This window comes from Phacochoerus africanus, chromosome 6, assembly GCF_016906955.1.
Source record: "Phacochoerus africanus isolate WHEZ1 chromosome 6, ROS_Pafr_v1, whole genome shotgun sequence".
NCBI lineage: Eukaryota > Metazoa > Chordata > Mammalia > Artiodactyla > Suidae > Phacochoerus > Phacochoerus africanus.
In genome coordinates, this window is record NC_062549.1 from 69,853,197 (window position 1) to 69,873,684 (window position 20,488).

General features: G+C 41.4%; 1 protein-coding gene and 1 long non-coding RNA gene across 4 annotated transcripts in view; one reads left to right on the plus strand and one right to left on the minus strand.

Annotated features, from left to right (window-relative positions):
• LOC125129288 (uncharacterized) overlaps positions 1 to 12,759 on the minus strand; it is a 297,482-nt gene extending 284,723 nt beyond the window's left edge. For all 3 annotated transcript variants that reach the window (XR_007135442.1, XR_007135443.1, XR_007135441.1), the window contains exons 1-2: positions 12,561 to 12,759; positions 8,793 to 8,888 (exon numbers count right to left, since the gene is read on the minus strand). This is a non-coding gene — a long non-coding RNA (uncharacterized LOC125129288). The remainder of the gene's footprint in view (positions 1 to 8,792; positions 8,889 to 12,560) is intronic.
• A 15-nt stretch (positions 12,760 to 12,774) lies between these two features.
• Positions 12,775 to 20,488, plus strand: part of LOC125129286 (cytochrome P450 7B1) — a 172,447-nt gene continuing 164,733 nt past the window's right edge. Inside the window, exon 1 of the mRNA XM_047783845.1 lies at positions 12,775 to 13,087. Within this exon, the coding sequence (XP_047639801.1) occupies positions 12,972 to 13,087 (116 nt within the window). The 5' untranslated portion in view covers positions 12,775 to 12,971. The remainder of the gene's footprint in view (positions 13,088 to 20,488) is intronic.

Below are 20,488 nucleotides of genomic sequence, written 5' to 3' on the forward strand. Positions count from 1 at the left end.
AAGGGGCAGAACTTTAGGTGAGGTGGCTGGTGGTTTGTTCTGCCTCAAAAGGGCGATGACCAAAAATAGTGATCTACATTGATTTGTGGGTATCAGATGAGAATTTAGTTGTATGATTAGGTTCTTTAGAGGAAAAAAACACTGGAAGATTGTTGACAAGGAGATCTAGAGAAGAGGTATACAGATAAACCCCTCCCAATGGTTGTAACCAAAAAGATTTGTGTTCCATGTGAATGCTTTCCAAAGAGCAGCCTCAGCAGATCTTAATAAAGAGCCTCTTTCCTCAGCTCTTCTTATTCTCAACCAATGAGTTCATGGACATACATCTTGGCTATTGTAAATAAAGCTGCAATGAACGTGAAGGTGCATATATCTTCAAGTTAGTGTTTTCACTTTCTTCAGATAAATACCCAGGAGCGGAATTGCTCGATTATATGGTAATTCTATTTTTTAGTTTGTTGGTGGTGGTTTTTTTTTTGTTGTTTTTTTTTCTTTTTAGGGTTGCACCCCTGGCATATGGAGGTTCCCATGCTAGGAGTTGAATTAGAGCTACAGCTGCCAGCCTATGCCACAGACCACAGCAACTCGGGATCCAAGCCACGTCTTCAACCTACACCACAACTCATGGCAATGCCGGATCCTTGACTCACTGAGCAAGGCCAGGGGTCGAACCCACAACCTCATGGTTCCTAGTCAGATTCATTTCCGCTGCGCCACAATGGGACCTCCCTATTTTTAGTATTTTTGAGGAACTTCCATGCAGTGTCTACATCAGTTTACAATCCCATTAACAGTGAATAAGGGTGCTTTTTTCTCCATACACTGCCCAACACTTGCTATATCTTATCTTTTTTATAATAGCCAAACTAACAGGTATAAGATGATATCTCATTGTGGTTTTGATTTACATTTCTCTGATGATTAGTGATACTGAACATTTTTTCATATGCCTGTGTGTCTTCTTTGGAAAAACATCTATCTGAATTTTCTGCCCATTTTTTAACCAGTTAAATTTTTTTGGCTACTAAAGTATGGGTTCTTTATGTATGTTGGACATCAACTCCTTATCAGTAATATGATTTGCATTTTTTTTTTTTTTGCTTTTTTAGGGCCACACTTGTGGCATAAGGAAGTTCCCAGGCTAGAGGTCAAATTGAAGCTGCATCTGCCAGCTTACAGCACAGCCACTGTGCTGTGGAACACAGGATCCAAGTCGAGTGGAGTCTGCAATCTACATCACAACTCACAACAATGCCTGATCCTTAACCCACTGAACAAAGCCAGAGATCAGACCTGTGTCCTCATGGATACTACTCGGGTTTGTTACCGCTGAGCCACAACAGCAACTCCTGCAAATACATTTTCCATTCAGTTAGTAGTTTGACTTTTCATTCTGTTGATGGTTTACTTTGCACTGCAGAAGCTTTTTTTTTTTTTTTCATTTTCAAAGTGTTATTAAAGTACAGCTGATGTATAATGTTGTGATAACTTCTGCTGTACAACAAAGTGATTTGATTATACACATAAACATAGCCATTCTTTTGCAGATTCTTTTCCTATATAGGTTACCACAGACTACTGGGTAGAGTTTGCTTTGCTATCAGGCCTCACTTTATTTCTTTTCGCTCTTGTTGTCTTTGCTTTGGTATCAGATTCAAAAAATCATCAAGACAGATGTCAAGGAGCTTACCACTAATGCTCTCTTCCAGGAAAAATGTTTTTTCTGCATTATTAAGATGACTATATGATTTTTTTCCTTCATTTTGATAATGGCATTTATCATACTCATTGATCTGCAGTTATCAAGCCATTCTTGCACTCCTGATATATATCCCATTTGATCTTGGTGTATAATCCTTTCAATGTATTGTTCATTTCAGCTTGCCAATATTTTGTTGATGATTTTTCCATCTGTGTTCTCAGGGATATTGGCCTGTAATTTTCTTTTTCTTGTGGCATTCTTGTCCGGTTTTGGTATCAGGGTATTACTGGCCTCAAAAAACAAGTTTGGAACTGTTTCCTCCATCGTATTTTTTGGAAAAGTTTGGAAAGGATTGGCATTAATTCTTCTTTAAATGTTTAGTAGGATTCACCAGTGAAGCTATCTGGTCCTGGACTTTTATTGATTGGGAGGTTTTTGATTATTGATTCAACTTCCTTACTAGTAATCCATCTGTTCAGATTTTCTATTTCTTCATGATTCAGTCTTGGTAGGTTGTCTTTTTCTAAGGACAACCTTTCCTTTAGGTTGTCAATTTGTTGGTGTATCTCTTATGATGCTTTGTACTTCTATGGTAGCAGTTATAACATCTCATTTCATTTCTAATTTTTATTTGAGTCCTCTCATTTATTTCACTGGTGACTCTAGCTAAAGATTTGTCAATTTTGTTCACCTTTTCAAAGAACTAGCTCTTAGTTTCCCTGATTTTTTTTTTGTCTTTTTAATCTTTATTTCATACATTTCTTTTCTGATTTTCAGTTTCTTTTACTAATTTTGAACCTTGTTTGTTCTTTTTTTCCCCCTATTTTTTAAGGTGCGAAGTTAAGTTGTTTGAGATTTTTCTTATTTCTTGAGGTAGGATTGTATTGCTATGAACTTCCCTTTAGAACCACTTCTGCTATATCCCATAGATTTTGGTGTGTTGCATTTATGCTTTAATTTGTCTCTAGCTATCTTTTTAATTTTTCCTTTAATTTGTTTACCCATTGATTGTTCAGTGGCTTGTTGTTTAATCTCTACCTTCAGTTTTCTTCTTGTACGTGATTTCTAGTTTCATAACACTGTGGTTAGAAAAGATGGCCGATGATACTGCTTTGTGCTAACAGTAATTTACAGAAGTTTTTGCAAAATTGTTCTTTTTCATTCTTTTAACGGTCTTCATTTTCTAAGGCTCTTTTTCCAGTTCTAAAGGAAGTGAGAAAGGAGAGAGAGGTAGAGATATAGAAAAAAGAAATAGCTACTAATTCAAAAATTAGCCCTTATCTCTCCTATAAGCACTTTAAAAATATTATCAAATATGCATTTATCATTTATCAGTCAAAATTCTCATTTTATTAATCCAAATGCTAGTCTAATACATTTCTTAAATAAATCATTAATGCACATTGATTTTGCCTGTGATTACAGATTTGACTGGATCCCTTATGTTATGATTTTTTTTTTTATTTTTGTATTTTTATGGCCACACCCACAGCATATGGACATTCCCAGGCTAGGGGTTGAATCAGAACTGTAGCAGCTGGCCTACATCACAGCCACAGCAACGACAGATCCAAGCTGCATCTGTGACCTACACCACAGGTCATGGCAACACCAGATCCCTAACCCACTGAGTGAGGCCAGGGATTGAACCTGTGTCCTCATGGATGCTAGTCAGATTTGTTTCCACTGAGCCATGATGGGAATTCCAGATTTTTTTAATTGAAATATAATTTACCACGTTGTGTTAGTTTCAAGTGGATAGCAAAGTGATTCAGTTATATATACATATATATAATACTTTTTAGATTCTTTTCCATTATTATAGGTTATTACATTCTTATAAACTCTTTATCCTATTAAAAAGTTTATGTATTTCGTGTAGCTCAATACTTCTTATCCAAGTGCAATGGTGGAAAGACCATTCCTTGTCCTTCCCTCCCTTACAATCTGTAAGACTGATAAATTCTTACAGTAAACACAACGAAACTGTCAAAATGAGGCTCCTGATAGAAACCATTGAGATGTCTTCTTTCTAAAACAAATACCCAACTAAGCCTTAAGAGAAACTGTTGCCATTCAATCCTGTTATCTTGGCATGTGACTCTTGCCCTGTCTTCAAACCTTCCACTCTAGATTTTTCTTTTTTCCTTTTTCTTTCTTTTTTTTTTTTTTGTCTTTTGTCTTTTTTAGGGCCATACCCACAGCATATGGAGGTTCCCAGGCTAGCGGTCTAATCTGAGCTACAGCTGCCAGCTACACCACAGCCAAAGCAACACCAGATCTGAGCCACATCTGCGACCTGTACCACAGCTCATGGCAATGCCAGATCCTCAACCCACTGAGTGAGGTTAGGGATCGAACCCACAACCTCATGTTCCTAGTCGGATTCGTTTCTGCTGCACCAAGACGGGAACTCCTATATTTTTAAAAAATAAAATAAAATAAAACAAAATAACCTCTATAAGATTAGTTCTACCATCAATCCCTAAAGGCTTCTACTATTTGTTCCTTTTTTGTTGTTGTTTTTGTTTTTGTTTTTTTAGGGCCACACCTGCAACATATGGAAGTTCCCAAGCTAGCGGTCCAATCAGAGCTGTGGTTGCCAGCCACAACCACAGCCACAGCAACACCAGATCTGAACCAAGTCTGTGACCTATACTGCAGTTCACAGCAACACGGATCCTCAACCCACTGAGCGAAACCAGGGAACTGAACCCACGTCCTCATGGATACTAGTTGGGTTCATTACCGCTGAGCCACAATGGTAACTCCTGTTCTTTTTATTTCTCAGAAATAACGAACTAAGCTTATCCTTTGCTCCCTTGAACTTAGTTCTATATTCAGTGTTCCCTCAAATTAAAGCTTCAATATTATATGAATATTGACTCAAGATCTGGAAATATCTTTTAGAAAAGAGTTAAGTTGCAAGGTAGGATGATACGCATTATACATAGAGCATATCTATACTACATTACCTTGAAGTGATCTAGAAACACATTAAGTATAGTGAGGCAACCCTACACCATAGAGAAAGTACCACTAATACTCAGATGAATACCTGAGATTCCATCTGCTTGCACTATCTGCTTCCTGAACATGGTCAAACTCATGAGAATAGGTAAAATGTAGATGAAAATATTGAGCTTAGTGATCAGCAAGTGGGTACTCAGTAAATATCCATTTCACTTTGAGGCAGAATATTAATTCAGGTAGCCAGTATAGGAGCATGGGCTTTGATGCATTCTTTGATATGGCCATTAACATATGTAGCTCGAGGGAGTAACATCCCCACAGGCCTTGTTTACTATAGGGAGTGCACGTACACTCAGATGGACATTAATCCCTAATCCCCTGTGACTCAATTAACGGGAAGAAAGGGCAAAGAAACCATGAGACTTGCAAAGAAACTATGAGACTTACAGGACATTTCCACCCCTAGGACCCTATTGGACAAGGACTGATATAGGCAACTGAGCAAGGCCAATGGGAAAAGACCACATCTCTCTGGACCCCATGATGGAACCCCCCGCCCCCGCAACTTTAAGGAATAAAAACCCCTATAGGACAATAGAGAAAGAGGGCTCTTCTTCATCCTCCCAGCAGCCCTGGGAGCTATCTGCTTTCCTTCAATAAAGGCTTTGCTTGCTTGCTGCTGTGTGTTCGCAGAGTTCATTCTTCGACTGTGAACAAGAACCTGGATTCCGGTATCATCTTTCTGTTATCAATTTCATATCTGAACATTAGTATTCTAATTTCCATTAATTCAACAAATATTTAATGGGAATCTACTAAGTGCCACACACTCTGCCAAGCATTATGTGCACACTGGTGAAATAGACAAAGAGCTTGATGTCAGGCAAGTTTCCACATGTGTGTGTAAAGTGAAGATAATAACATTCAGTGGACTAGACTGTCAAACGGCCGGATGAGATAATGTTAGGAAATGCCTTTATTAATTCAAAAGAACTATGCTGGTTCATTTTCAGACTTCTAATTACAAAATAATTATGTTCAATTTCCTGATGCAGAAATGCAGAGGAAAGTATGCAAGGAGAAATTCTAATCTATGCCTTAAGTTCTGTGTGAGCACAGAAAGTTCCTTAAAACATCGCATGTAAAAAACAAACAAACAAAAAAAAACCAAAACATCGCATTGTTTTTCTTGGCATGTGGGTCATGTAAACGCTAAAGGGCTAAATGTCCTTCTGAGAAATGGCAGTGAGAATTTACATTAGGAATAGATGTCCAGGTTGTTCAGAACTGATAGAGAATAAACAAAAACAAGGAGAGATGGGAAAAGAGAAGGGGGTTTTGATTTTCTGGACCACCCAAAGACAGGAAAAGCTGACTCGCCCTTGCCCCTTTCCAGATCAAGAATCACTATAGTGGTGGGGATAAGAGGTGGAGAAAAGACATGATATATCTATAAATGGGACTGTCTCACTCCTCAGGGTGAAAGGGAGAGAGTTCTTGACTTAATGAAGAAAGGGAAAAAAAAACATATGCTGAGGTTGCTAGGATCTCTGGTAAGAAGGAATATTTAATCCGCGAAATTGTGCAGAAGAAAAAAGAAATTGGTGCTCGTTTTGCTGTCCTACCTCAAACTGCAAAAGCTATGGCGATGGCTTAGGATGGAAAAAGCATTAATTTGATCATTTTTGAGAAAGCATTTAAATAGGATTATTTTTGAGAGTGAGAGAAACCATATTCATATAACTTTTATTATAGTATATTGTTATAATTTATATATTATTTATTGTTATTAATCTCTTACTGTACATACTTTATAAATTAACCTTATCATAGGTATGGATGTATAGGGAAAAAACCTATGGAAGGCTTGGTACTCTCCACAATTTTTGGCATCTCCTGGAGGGGTCTTGGAAGGTAGCCTCACAGATAAGGGGGTACTACTGTAGTCTAAAGTTTCTTTCTTTAACATTAGAATCATTTCATAAACATGGCTGCTGTATCATCACAGAAGCTGAGAGGCTAGTGTTACTTTGGTTGTGCTAGTGAGAGAGAGGACCACTCCAAAATGAATGGATGCAGGAATCATCACCATCTATGTGCTCTCCACCCTGACATATTTCCATGGCACTGGAGTGGATACTGTGTATTTAGTGGCTACTGTGCTGTGTGGCTCAGATTCTGTCAGGATGGGAGGATCTATGCTCCCAGCTTCTGGAAGTGTCACCAGCTGCTTCAGGAATTGCCTTCAGCTAAAGGGAACTCCTTTCCAAGGTCACCCTCTAGCCTTCCATCATCCTGAGGGCAGCCCAAAAGCAATGACATGTTGATATTGAACTCTGAAGGCTTCAACCTCCACCCCATCTGGGGCAGCGCTGAAAGGCTGTTTGGGGTTTCGAAATCTTCATGGGCTGAGTCTCTGGTTGAGAGTGTACCCCAACCCAACTTCTCCCTCTGTCTGTCTGTTTCCTATACTTGTCAACCCCTGGTGCTGATCCTGAGACTCCATCCTAATAAAGTTCCGTGCTGGTCTCTGAGTCTGTTTCCCAGGACCCCTCCTGTACCTGGTAGAAACAGCAGAACCTGGTGGGAGAGGTGGTGTAGGTAGATTTTATTTCAGGGACCAGGGATTTTGTTGCTTCTACAAGAATCATCTTGGCCCCTACCCACAAATCTTCTCCCCCAAAGTTCCTGACTGTCTAAAACTTTTCCTTAGTGAACAGACACAGCTGGGGGGCTGAGTTTGTGGGGAGGAGCGTTAGGGGTAAGGATCTTTGTGCGTTCTGTCCTCAGAAATCTGGGTTAAAAGGCTAATCAGGAAACGAAAAGTGCAAAAAGCCACGGAATCAGTAACAGAAACGGAGAGCCTCAAATCTTGGCATGGAAAGTAGGGTCAGACCAAGAGAATGAAACTAAGGTTTAGCACCGGATTGTGTGTTATAAACCCGTGTATTCACAACTCAAGCATGTATAAGCAATGCCAAGACTATTAAACAAGAAATGACAAAACTCTTGAATCTTTTCCTTCCTCTTGGAGATAATCAAAGCCATCTGTACCACCATTTTTAAAGCTGCTTCAAAATAATTATATTCAGGTCTCACCTAAAATTTTACCTTATAAAAACAAGATTTAAATGTAACAGCACTATCGTGGTTATCTGTTCATTCAACAGCATTTTATTTAAGAAGCATCCTTGCCTGCCATGTCTATATATGTAAGCTGAGTGCTAGGGTCACAGTATACATCGGCTGTATATTTTAGGAGAAAGGGAGACTAAAGGGAAAATAAGTGCAACTGTTTAAATTTTAAAGAGTGAATAAGCAAAAGCATTTGTGGTTTAAGGTTCAGATGGTTTATGGTCCAGCATCTAAGGTGCCTCACTGTTTAATATGTGCCAATTAAACAAAAACTAATAGCAGTCTCAGGTCTCAGAATATATAGACCACCATTGCCATCTCAGCTGCAACCAGAATAGCCACCTTAAGAAAACAAGAAATGTATGTTTTACATTTTAATTGGGCAGAAGTAATCTATCAACAAGCTAACACCTTAGCTGGGCTGAGCTTGTCTGACAAACTCATTTCTAAGTACACCCTATGCCAATGAAGCAGAAGGTGCTCAAATGCAAGGAAAAAAAAAAAAAAACCCACAAACCAGGGGGTGGGGAATGCTCCAGGCATTTTGAGTATCATATATTGACTGCTCATAATTTTATCTGCATAAACCTATAGGGACCAGAGTTTTATGTCATTTTTCAGATGGAAAAACGGAGACTGGCCTCCAACGTAGCAAGGCAGCTCTGAGGCAGGTCAAGTACAAAGCAGAGGCCCAATCATTCCCACAGGGCACTCTGGTTGTGAGCCACTCAAGGGAAAAACAGGATTCCTACGATGGAGGCCAGAATGATGGAACAGATCAGGGAAGGGGTCTGTGAAAGAAAGCTCTACGGAGAGCTGTGAAAGGAGAGGCGACTCCACTGTGGAATGCTCAAGCTGATGAATCACCGGGTGCCCTGAAACCCGTCAAGTCTTGGTTTTCCTTACATCAAAAGGAAACAGTATTGCCTACATCTGATTGTGAAGATAAGATAAAATGTGTGTGTAAAACATAAAGCAGTACCTGGCACATGGCAGGTCCTCTCAATCCTTGGTTCTTGCTTCTTCCATTTTCTTCCCTTCCTCTGCTTTACAATTTTGCCCATAAGTGGTCTTCACTCTAGAAGAAGGGGAGAAGAAGTCAAAGTTAGTTAACACATAGCTCATGAAAAAGAGAAAAACAATAATTGCAGCCATTCTTTTCAGTTAAAGATATGACTCAAACCCAGTCTACGTTTTATGTCAAAGGTTAATGGGGCCTTTCATGACTGAGTACTCCAACCTGCTTTTAGGAAATTCCCAGTATTAGAACAAATAAAATATGGAATTCTTCTTTGACAGTTTCCACAGCAGTGCTCAAATGTTTCTCAATAACTGAAGCCTACAATCTGCTCTTTCCCCCAGCACATTCTTTGCTTCCTGGGAACTTACAGGATTGTAGCCATATGGGTACATGATCTTAAATCCCTCCATCTCACCCCACGGTCTCATGCTGACTAGTCTCTTTTCTTTCTCCTTTCCAATGTCAACCCTTTTAGTCCTCTTTGGTCCAGCTCTTTGGAGGGAGAGCTATCTCATTCACTTTTATAACCCCAGCAGGCCAGGTACAGTGCCACAGATATGCGTTGTACTTAACAAAAATTACTGACACAACAGGTGGACTTGGAGGTCTCCGTTCAGTGAATTAGTATTTTCAGAGTCAGGGCAGGAGAATTAGGACAATAGAAGTTGAAATACAGAGAAATTCAAGTTTTACTGACTTTCCAAACATGCTCTTTAGACTCAAAAGAGAAGGCCTTAAGGGAAGCAGGGCCAGAATTCAAGCTGTCATCTTAGATGAGGACAGAGAGAAACACTAAAAGCTTAGACTTCCTGGTAGATGAGTCACCTGGGCTTTGGAGTATGTCCTGTCATCTGGATTGTCACGCCTCTTCCTTTAGAGCCACCAATATATCACCCTCTCCCTTGACTCTCTGATTCCACTTTGGTTTTTGCTTGTATATTCCTCTCCATGTGTCTCACAATCAGTATTTTCTGAAGAAAGATGACTACACTAGTTGCTGTCTACACTGAACACATTTTCAGATCTGGATACCTCAAAGTCTAAGGACCTCTCAGGACTATTTTTGATCTGACTTCGGATTCTGGCCTAATTAGTGTAGCCAAGGTACACAAGATAGTAACACTAGGTAGCCGGTGTTGAAAGATAAATTCATGGCTAATTTCCAAAGGGGGCTCTTGGGAAGCTAGAATTTAATAGTTGCCTTACCTATTTGCCTTATGAACCCCTGTGGTGAAATTAAGCTGGCGCTATCAGATTTGGAAAAAAAAAAAAAAAAGAGGATGCCAAGTCAAATTTGAATTTCATATAAACAACAAATACTGAATGCAATATTCGGGATATACGTCTATGTACACAGGCAGTTGCATGAGTTCCAGGTAGGGTCTACATTCTAATCAGCAGAAAAGGGGAAGGAGGCAAAAGGCCTGGCCATTCCTATTAAGGACACTTTCCTGAAGTAATACCTTAGACTTAGCCTCCTGGTAAGAATTTAGTCACATGCTCACATCTAACTACGAGAAAGTTTGAAAAAGCAGCCTTTATAATGGGCAGCCATATGCTCAGTTAAAAATCAAGGACTATTACTGAAGAGGAGGGGGAAACAGATATGGAAGGTCAGCTAGTCACCTGTCTGAGAAGTGATGGGAATAAAGGTATGTTTTGGAGGTAAATTAAGTTGAACTGGATTGAATATAATGATACTGATATTGGGTTACAAAAGCAAAAGAGGAATAAAAGGTGTGCTTAGATTTTATTTCGACCAGGCCACTTTATAGTAAGGTGGTCCCTTTTTAACAGAAATGGAAAACACAAGAGAAACATATATTCAAAATGTATTAAGTGTATACCATAAAGAGTTCTAAATAAGACACTATACAGATATCAAAGGAAGAGGACACAGGTGCTAACCAGATATAGTAGGTGACACTCTACTCTTTCTCTTTCCACTTACCTAAGACAATGTGATTAGCCACAGGTGTTTTCTGTTACTACTGTTATAAGGTAAAATGATTAGCAGGTTGCCTGGCACATCGTAAATGCTCAGATAAACTGATTAATGCTGAACACTTTAACCTCCATTTTCAAACAGAAGAGTCATCCAGGACATCAAATGGAAAACGAAAGTACAAAAATTGAGAATTTTTGTGAAAATGAGTGAGAAGGGCTTTCTGCAGTGAGTGCAGAAATGCTCGGCATGGGTACCACTCTGTAAACTGGCTCTGCTGGCCAGGCAGTAATGGAAACAAATTTGCTTTTTCTTGGAGGAGGCAGAATAGTCGTTGGATCTAATAGCACCTGGATCCTGTTGCAGTTGGATCCAGATTCACTGCACCCTGTTGGATCTCCTGGAACATTGAGTCTATGACAGGAGACAGGAGAGGCAGTAGAAAAACCCTGGCATAAAAGTCAAAGATGAAGAAACTCACAAAGATTAACATTCTCATGCTCACCCAATCATTCCCAGCTTTAAGGCCTAGGAAATCAACACAGCAGTAATCCACTGTTGAAGCACCAACTAAGAGCCAGGCACAGGTGAAGCACTTCCAACTACATTATCTCAAGTCCAGGGTGGGGGACCAGATCACAGAGGGCAAAGTAGGTGCAGACAAGGTCGTCTAAGAGATGGTTCTTACCTACAGCAGGCAAGACAGACATGGACAGAAATAACTCAGATATAGAGGGACAAAGAATGGAATGAGAAATAGAGACAGTATAAAAGTATGGAGATGGGAGAGATTCATTAAAAAATGAGTTAGGAATAATTTCTAGAAGGAAGTGGGATTTGAGCTGGGCCTTGAGAGGTACGTAGAATTTTTGTATTTAGAGGAGAAAGGAAATTTTTTTCAGAGGGAATATCAAAAGCAAAGGTGTAAAAGGGCTGATGGCAAGGCACCAGCGACTCAGATTTCCATGAACATGGAACTGTACTAGGCACGCGACGAGACAAACTGTGGAGGGCTTCTCACTGCAGGTCGAAGATTTATGACTTTATCAAAAAGGCAACCATCAAGAGTTCTGAACAGGGTCAAAGCTGGACAGGTCTGTGTTGTAGGGAATGGCAATGGGGAGGCTGGGCTGGAAAACTCAAAGGTCAGGGGAACGGAGACGGGTTCTGAAGCTGCTCTAAAAGTCCAGAGACCTGCGCAAATAAAATCTTAACAGAAAGGAAAGAACTCAGTGGTACTGGAACAGCCCTGATTAGAACGGTTGCTACTTATCAATTGAGTGACTAGCGTAAGTGAGTTAACCAGCGCTTCATTATCTGTTCTCTAAAACGTGGCTAAAAATTCCATTCCAAGTTTGGTGGGGAGCATAAAGGACACACGTGTGAAGTCCCTGGTGGTGAATGGCCGTGACTCAGGAAAAGGAATTTCAAAGTTTCTCCCTTATGCTTTCAAAAGTCCACCTGCGGGCCTTGGACGACTTGTGTTTAGTACCTTAGCGTCTGTTTCGGTATAGCTCCCTTCCTCTTTGTCCTCCTGGACGGTGCGCCCCATCAGGACCGGGGCTGGAGCCCGACCCTGGGCCACGTACTCCGGGCCTCAAAGACAGTTCTGCGCGCACAGGAGGCGCGGGAGCCGCGCGGCGAGTGGAGGGCAGCGGAGCCCCGGGGTCAGAGGGTGCCTACGGGATCCCTCTGACCCCGCCGGATCCCATCCCACCCCGCTCCCGGTTCCTTCTCCTCCCGAGGCGCGCGGGCTAAAGAGATGAAGAACCCGAGCGACTCACTTTCGACTCAGAACTGAAATCCCCTTCCCTCAGGCCTTCGGAGGCTGGTGCTCAGGAAGTCCTAGCCCCTTCCCCCTCTTCTTTGGCCCTTCTTCCTGCCCCGGGGGGCCGGCGCGCCGTTTTCCAGAAGCTGCTGGCGGGAGGCGGCAGTCGAGCGGGGCGGTGCGCGTGGGAGGGGGGGGGGGTGCAGGGGGAGGGGAGTCCGGGAACTTTGAGACTCGGCCCGGGGGCCCTCGGTGACATTCCAGGCGAAGCCGCGGCCAGGCCAGCCTCCTGGGCTCGGACCCTGACCTTCCGCCGGCTGCAGAGTCTCCGGCCACGCCGCCCGGGGGGAGAGAGAGAGAGAGAGAGAGACCCCCGCTGTCCCCGCAGCCGCGCGCCATCCAGACGGCGGAAGGCGCGTCGGCGGGCATGGGCCGCTTCTCGCCGGAGCCGTGGCTGCCGCAGCTACTCAGCCCCCGGGGCCTGGCCCTCGCCGCGGCCCTGTTGCTGCTGCTCTTCTTATTCCTGCGCACCCGGCGCACCAGGTAAGCGCCCGGGCCACGCATGCGTCGTGGGCCTCGCCACCGCGCGCGACCGAGATGGCCCCGCCGGTCCCCTCCAGGCCTCCCGGCGTGGCGAGGCACAACTTGCAGGGGGTGCCTGCATCTTTGGGGGTCGTGTGCAAAGACAAAGGCTTCCTGGGCCTTTTCCCCGGGCGTCGGAGTTCGTGTGCAAACGATGGGCCGCTCCAGTGTAGGTTGTAGGCAGCCCCAGGTTTGCATTTTACAATATGCATCAGGCTTGGCTTCCAGACACATTTTGGTGCCTGGTTACAGTGACTTGATGCTTAATGGCCTTGCATTCATAGAGGGGGGTTTTCTTCCATTACATTCCGTTATAAGTGAAGTGTTTTAGGAAAATGCCGATGTATGGTCTGAATGATACCGCTGGGTGCCTCTCTCAGTGCCTCAGTTTACCCCTGGCCCACGTTTGGCAGATAAAATAATAGTATCTCATGGGATTTTTGTGAGTACTGAACGAGCTTAGAGTATGTGTTTGATACATTTATTTTTATTAGAATAAAAGAAAACAGTAACAGAACTACTAGGTGTGTCACACTTGATGGTCTCATTGAGAGTATGGAAGTAGAGGCCACTCCCTTGCCTTCTGAGATGGCCCACTCTGTTTATCTCTCTCAATAAATCTCTCTCCAAAAAAGGTTAAAAAAAAAAAAAGGAAATGTGGAAGTAGAAGAAACAAGACAAGTTCAACCTAAAAGCACTCATTTTGAAATCACTCTGTTTCTTTTCTTACCTGATGCCTTTTTCATACTACCAGGTTTCTCATAGCATGTTAACCCCCTTGTTTTTTTATTTTTGTCTGATCATCTAGGTGGAGGCTGGTGTCATTTCCTGAGGTAGGGCAGGTTTAGGGGAATGGAGGGGACCAGCAGTTTTGTTTGGGGCACGTTAGATAGTGAAGGCTGTGTTTCTGGTGCTCAGTGGCGAGGTCCAGGGAGAATATTTAATTATGAATGTCACAAATATGAAATGAGTGTAGGTTGGTCACCTGGTGAGAGAGTCTGATGGAGAAGCAGGGAGTCTAGGCCACGCGCCTTATTGCAGGGTCTGGCGGAGGAAGAGGGGCCACAGTGGAGTCCCAGTAGCATGGGAGGAAAATCCAGTGACTGTGGGGTTCTGGAAGCTCCGCAGGGATATATTTAAGCAGTAGAGGGGGAGTTATCCGTGTCAAATGTCTCTGAGCAGTCAAGTTTGTGAGGGCAAAGGACACCGGTGTTGACAAGATGCAGAATTGATAAGAGCTAAACTGAGAGTTAACCAGAATGCTAGCCTGTTTGAAGTGGGTTGAAATGCTGTCTGTCCTCCAATAAACTTCTAAAATTTTATATGCAGATGAGAGTGCAATTTAGTATTATGTTTCATATCTCTTGAGCCAGTAATTCCAGTAATCTTATTTAAAAGTACTTCTCCTGGTGAGATTATCATGAACATTCTTTAAGATTTAACCACAGCAGTGCTCATTAGGATTGCTTATAAGAGTGAAACATTAGAAGAAAACTAGGTTTCCAAAAAATATTGATCTAGTTAAAGAAATTCTAGCATGTCCAAATGATAGAAACTTATACGTGGCCATAAAAATATAGTGTAGAATATATGAAGATGTAGAAAACCATATTCAAGATATAGTAAGAAAAAAAAATACAAAACAGAATATGTTCACATACACAATGTCAGTGACCTCAGCCAAAGACCACGAGGAGTAGAGTTATTGGTAATTGGAGTAGTTATTGCTTATGACAGCAAGAAAGAACACATACCATTCATCATGAGTAAAAGAGTTTTGGAAAGGACCTATTTATAGGACTTAGGTTTGTGTTATGTGATTTTAGAGAGGGTTCGAGGAAGCACGGTTTTGCTCTCAGGCAGCTGGGGCGGGGCTATGATTGAACACCCTAAGAGATCTCTTCTGAGGCAAGAGGAATGGATTGCGGCTAAATCAGTAATTAGTAAGTAAGCAACAGACACTAGAATTAGTTTGGGGGTCATTTTATTGATTTAGACAGTGTTCATGATTTTGCCAGTGTAGGTATTCATGATTATGGAGTGAATTTGTTTTTGCTTTCTCCATAAAAATCACAGAGCAGCTTTCTTTGGTCACTTAATCAGATATTTGCTTAAGATTGGCCTAATGTTTGGGCAATTGTTTACCTTCAGCAGCAGAGCAAAGTGTGGTAGCTATTGTCGACTGAATAAAAACACACAACCTAAAAGCTGAGTTGTGTTTTATTTGAGAATCTTACTGAAGACTATACAGCCCAGGAGACAGCCTCTCAGCTAGCTTTGAGGAACTGTTCTGAAGAGGCAAGAGACAAGGGAGGAACCAGGATATAGAGGAGTTTTTTGCAAATAAATAAATAAATAAATAAATAAATAAATAAATAAATCATGTAGTTGAACCTCAAAAGACTACTGCTAATCAGAAAAAAACACATCTCAAGTTAATGATTTTGTTTTTGGTTTTTGGTTTTTGGTTTTTTTGCCATGCCCACAGCATGTGGAAGGAATCCCAGGCCAGGGGTTGAACTTGTGCCACAGCAGTGACCCAAGCCACAGCAGTGACAACATCAATCCCTAGGCCACCAGGAAACTCCTCAAGTTAGTGATTTTAGAGCTTTTCTGTATGTGGGAAGGTGCAAGAGTCTGAGCTCATTGAAATGATTTCTTAGTTATGCATCTTCACTATCTAGGGCTAGTATCCTGTTTTTCTCTATCCTGAAATCCCCTCCAGGCTCACCACTCCGTCAGGGGTGGCTGCAGTGGCTGACAGCTGGGCAACATTTGTTTCACTGGAATGGTAGGCAGTATTTTTGGCTCACCCTTTGAGTGCCAAGCAAACAGCTCAATATCAGGGGTTTGCTTTTTGTGTTTCTTTTTAGGGCCACAGCTGCAAGCACATGGAAATGCCCGGGCTAGGGGTGGGATCAGAGCTACAGCTGCCAGCCTTCACCACAGCTCATGGCAATGCCGGATCCTTAACCCACCGAGTGAGGCTAGGAATCAGACCCACATGCTTATGGACACTAGTCAGGTTTGTAACCCGCAGAGCCACAACGGGAACTCTCTGGGGTTGCTTTTATCTTTCTTAAAAATATAAAAGACTGCAGGGATATACCACAGACATTTTGGGGGGTTAAACCTATGTGCACTGAAATGTGTAGATTGCAGCTCAATCATTTCATTAGTTTTCATAAATGTATATACCCATGTAACTGTCACCCTAATCAAGGTATGGAATATTCTCATCACCCCAGAAAGTTTTCTAATGCCCTTTTCTAGTCTGTCCCCATCCCTGAGCTCTGATTTAGTTGTGGCTGTTCTTGAACTTCATCTAAATGGGATTATGCAGGATCTGCTTTTGAGTATGGCTGCTTTCTATCAACAAAAAGATTTTGAGATTTACCTGTTGTTACCTGTATCAGTAATTCATTTATGCTATTTCATTGCAGAGTATATAAACAGTGGTATATTCATGTATATGTACATATATATTATATTTATTATGTGTGTGGGTGTGTATGTGTATACTACATGTGGTCATCTGTTATTCAGTTAATGGACATTTAGTTATTTCCAGTTTGGGACTATTATAAATAAAGCCTATGTAAACATTGTTTTACAAGATTTTTTGTGGACATATATTTAGTTCTTTCGTGGGTTAAAATCTGGAAACCCATAGAAGGCTGATGGATCACAGAGTAAAGACACACTCACAACCAGTTGAGAAAGTGTCACTTTTCCAAAGCAATCGCACTATTTGTAGCAATTCCACCAGTACATACTCTATGAGAGTTCCAGTTGCTGCATATCTTCACCCAATCTTTTGTTATAAACACTATCTTTCTAGATTTGGAATTTAATTGTCTTCCCCTGAAGAGTGTTGAATTTTGTTCTGGTGTGCAGATATATTTCTGGCCAATACCCTTGAACTTGTTGGAGCTTAGATTTACTCTTTATAAAGATGAGTTTATAGGAGTTCCCATTGTGGCTCAGGGGTTAATGAATCCGACTAGGAACCATGAGGTTGTGGGTTCAATCCCTGGCCTTGCTCAGTGGGTTAAGGATCCGGCATTGCTGTGAGCTGTGGTGTAGGTTGCAGACACGGCTCGCATCCCTCGTTGCTGTGGCTCTGGTATAGGCCGGCAGCTACAGCTCCAATCCGACCCCTAGCCTGGGAACCTCCATATGCCGTGGGAGCGGCCCTAGAAATGGCAAAAAGACAAAAAAAAAAAAAAGATGAGTTTATAGAAAGCTCAAGATATTTGTCAAGCTTCTTTTCTTCGATAGACTTCAAACTCTAAAACTCTGGTCTCCCCAGCAGTGGGCAGCAGCTGAAATCCTTGCTCAGTACTTTGAATCTTCCAGCTGATTCCTTCTACGGGGCTCTTTGAAATCTCCTCCACAGATGCACACTTCTAAGTTTGGCCCACAATTTGAGGGATGTTTATATGCATATTTTTCTAGGTTTCTTTTCTTGATTTCCAGCCACTTCAGCACTTCAAACTCTGACTCCTCAAACAGTAATATTGTAGCTTTTTGCTGGAGTTCCAGCTCCTTTCTCCCATGCAAACCTGGAGGAAATGCTATCTACCATGGCCCTAATTCATTATGGGTCTGTTCTTTAAAGGTTGACTGCCCTTCAGTATCTGCCTTCTTTTGCTTGTTCTTCAGTGCCTTTAAATCACTTGTTTATTTTGTAATCCGTGAAAATGTTATTTCAAGCAACCTCCATTATTGGAACCCAACCAGACTTCTTACAGTGGTTATATCTAGGTGATGACTTTTTGTGGAATGGTTTTTATTTCCTTTCTGATGCATATATATATAATATTTATTTATACTATATAAATTTTTTCACTTATGAGATATATATATATATATATATATATTTTTTTTTTTTTCTGGCTGCTGTGTGCAGCTGTTTGATGTGGGATCTCAGCTCCCAGACCAAGGATTGAATGCAGGCTACTGTGGCAAGAGCACAGAGATCTAACCACTAGACCACCAGGGAATATATTTTTATTTTTATATATTCTATATATTTATATTATGCTTATATTTTTAAATTGTCATAATGTATAGGTATATCTTTCGTAATACAAAAAGATGGCACATTTAAAATAAAACTTTGATAAATTATTTTTAAATGTTTGTAATCTCTGGGGTTTTTTTTTTAGAGGAACCAGCATTCTGGGTCAGTGGTAGTGGCAGGATTAGAAGATATGATTTGGGTGGCGCTAGGAAACTCATTTCCAGAAAGTCATTTCCAGAAAGTCTTGAATAATAGGATGTGTTTTAGTCAGTAATTAGGTGCATTTAAAAAAAATCACTGTTTACTAATAATAGACTTAAATATAGATAGCTTCTTTCCAATTTATTGTAGAAGAAAACATCACATAAAAACAGGGTCTGTGTAGCAAAAAAGTGAGATGGGTTTACTTCCGTCTTTCAATCCTCTCCCCCAACACACATATCCTCACACCCCCAAAATGCTATAATTGGTAAGAAAGAAGGTTTAAAAAAAAATTTTTTTTCTGTCTTTTTAGGGCCACACCCACAGCATATGGAAGTTCCCAGGCTAGGGGTCAAATCGGACCTGCAGCTTTTGGCCTACAACATAGCCACAGCATCTGAAATCTGAGCCACATTCACCACCTATGCTGCAGCTTGCAGCAAAGCCAGATCCATAACCCACTAAGCGAGGCCAGGGTTCAAACCTTCATCCTCTTGGATGCTAGTCAGGTTCTTAATTTGCTGAGCCACAGCAGGAACTCCTAAATGTTTCCAAGATAATTTTTTTTTTTTTTTTTGGCCGTGCCTAGAGCATACAGAAATTCCCAGGCCAAGAATCAAGCCCATGCCACAGTAGTGACAGTGCCAATCTTTAACCCTCTAGGCCACCAGGGAACTCCTTAAGATTAAATCTTAGTCAAAATAAAAATTCAATGAGTGTTTTTTTTTTTTGAGTTGTTAAGATTTCAAGGTTATGTAGATAATGAGTTGTTTTGAAATGTTGAGTTGCTGACAAGACTGTATCACACAAGTCAATTATTTCCTCTTTCTAATTATTTAATTACCCCCCGAACAAATACCCCTGATGCTCTAGAGCCCTCACATTGTTACCACTGCCTAGAGAAGGAGAAGAACTAGGTTGCCATCATTAGTGGATGTTTTTCTTGTTTCCTTCCCTTTTCTCCTAATAAATATAGGAAAAGGATGTGGGCAGCTGAAAGCAAAGTCATTTTCTGCTCAAGAGTCTGCTGAATTTAACAGGTGAATTTTGATGTTTTTGCATAGGAGGTGATAGGGAGCTCTCTGAACACATGTGTGGCTCTTAATTAAATGACTAATCAGTTATTGCATGGTCCTACATTTACCTGTATTAAGCTGCAGAGTTTGGATTGGTCTTGTTACCATTTGAGACCTTTCAGGCTGTATCACAATTTTATTTTATAACTTTAAGAAAAAGGTCCTGAAGGAGTTCCCATCGTGGCTCAGTGGTTAACGAATCCGACTAGGAACCATGAGGTTGCGGGTTCAATCCCTGGTCTTGCTCAGTGGGTTGGGGGTACTGTGTTGCCGTGAGCTGTGGTGTACGTCACAGACTCAGCTAGGATCCTGCGTTGCTGTGGCTCTGGTATAGGCTGGCAGCTACAGCTATTCGACCCCTAGCCTGGGAACCTCCATATGCCGCAGGAGCAGCCCAAGAAATGGCAAAAAGACAAAAAGAAAAAAAAAAAGAAAAAGAAAAAAGAAAAAGGTCCTGAAGATAGTGTTCCTACTGTGAAAATTAGAGGAACGCAGAGGTGAAGAAAAACACATGCTTTGCTCTTTATTTGTGTGTCATTTAAAGTGACTGTTTACCTGGTCTTGGAAAGTTCAGAAATGCCACTTTTGTCCCCACTGAGGATTGCTCAATGCTGGAATCACAATCTGCTGATAAATCCTGGCTAAACCTTTAAATTTATCATCTGTTTGCATAAGAGAAGTCAGTTAAGACTTTATGCCAGATCAATATAAATCTACCTTTATCAGTGTGAAATCTTGGAATGCTTACCTTAGTCCTGCAGGTCATTTATATATGTAAAATTTCCTATGACTCAGTGGTTTCCAGCAATTGGACTTTCTTTTTTTTTCTTTCTTTTTTTTTTTTTTTGGTCTTTTTGCCATTTCTTGGGCCGCTCCCGCAGCACATGGAGGTTCCCAGGCTAGGGGTCCAATTGGAGCTGTAGCCACCGGCCTACACCAGAGCCACAGCAACCTACACCACAGCTCACGGCCACACCGGATCCTTAACCCACTGAGCAAGGGCAGGGAACGAACCTGCAACCTCATGGTTCCTAGTCAGATTCGTTAACCACTGCACCA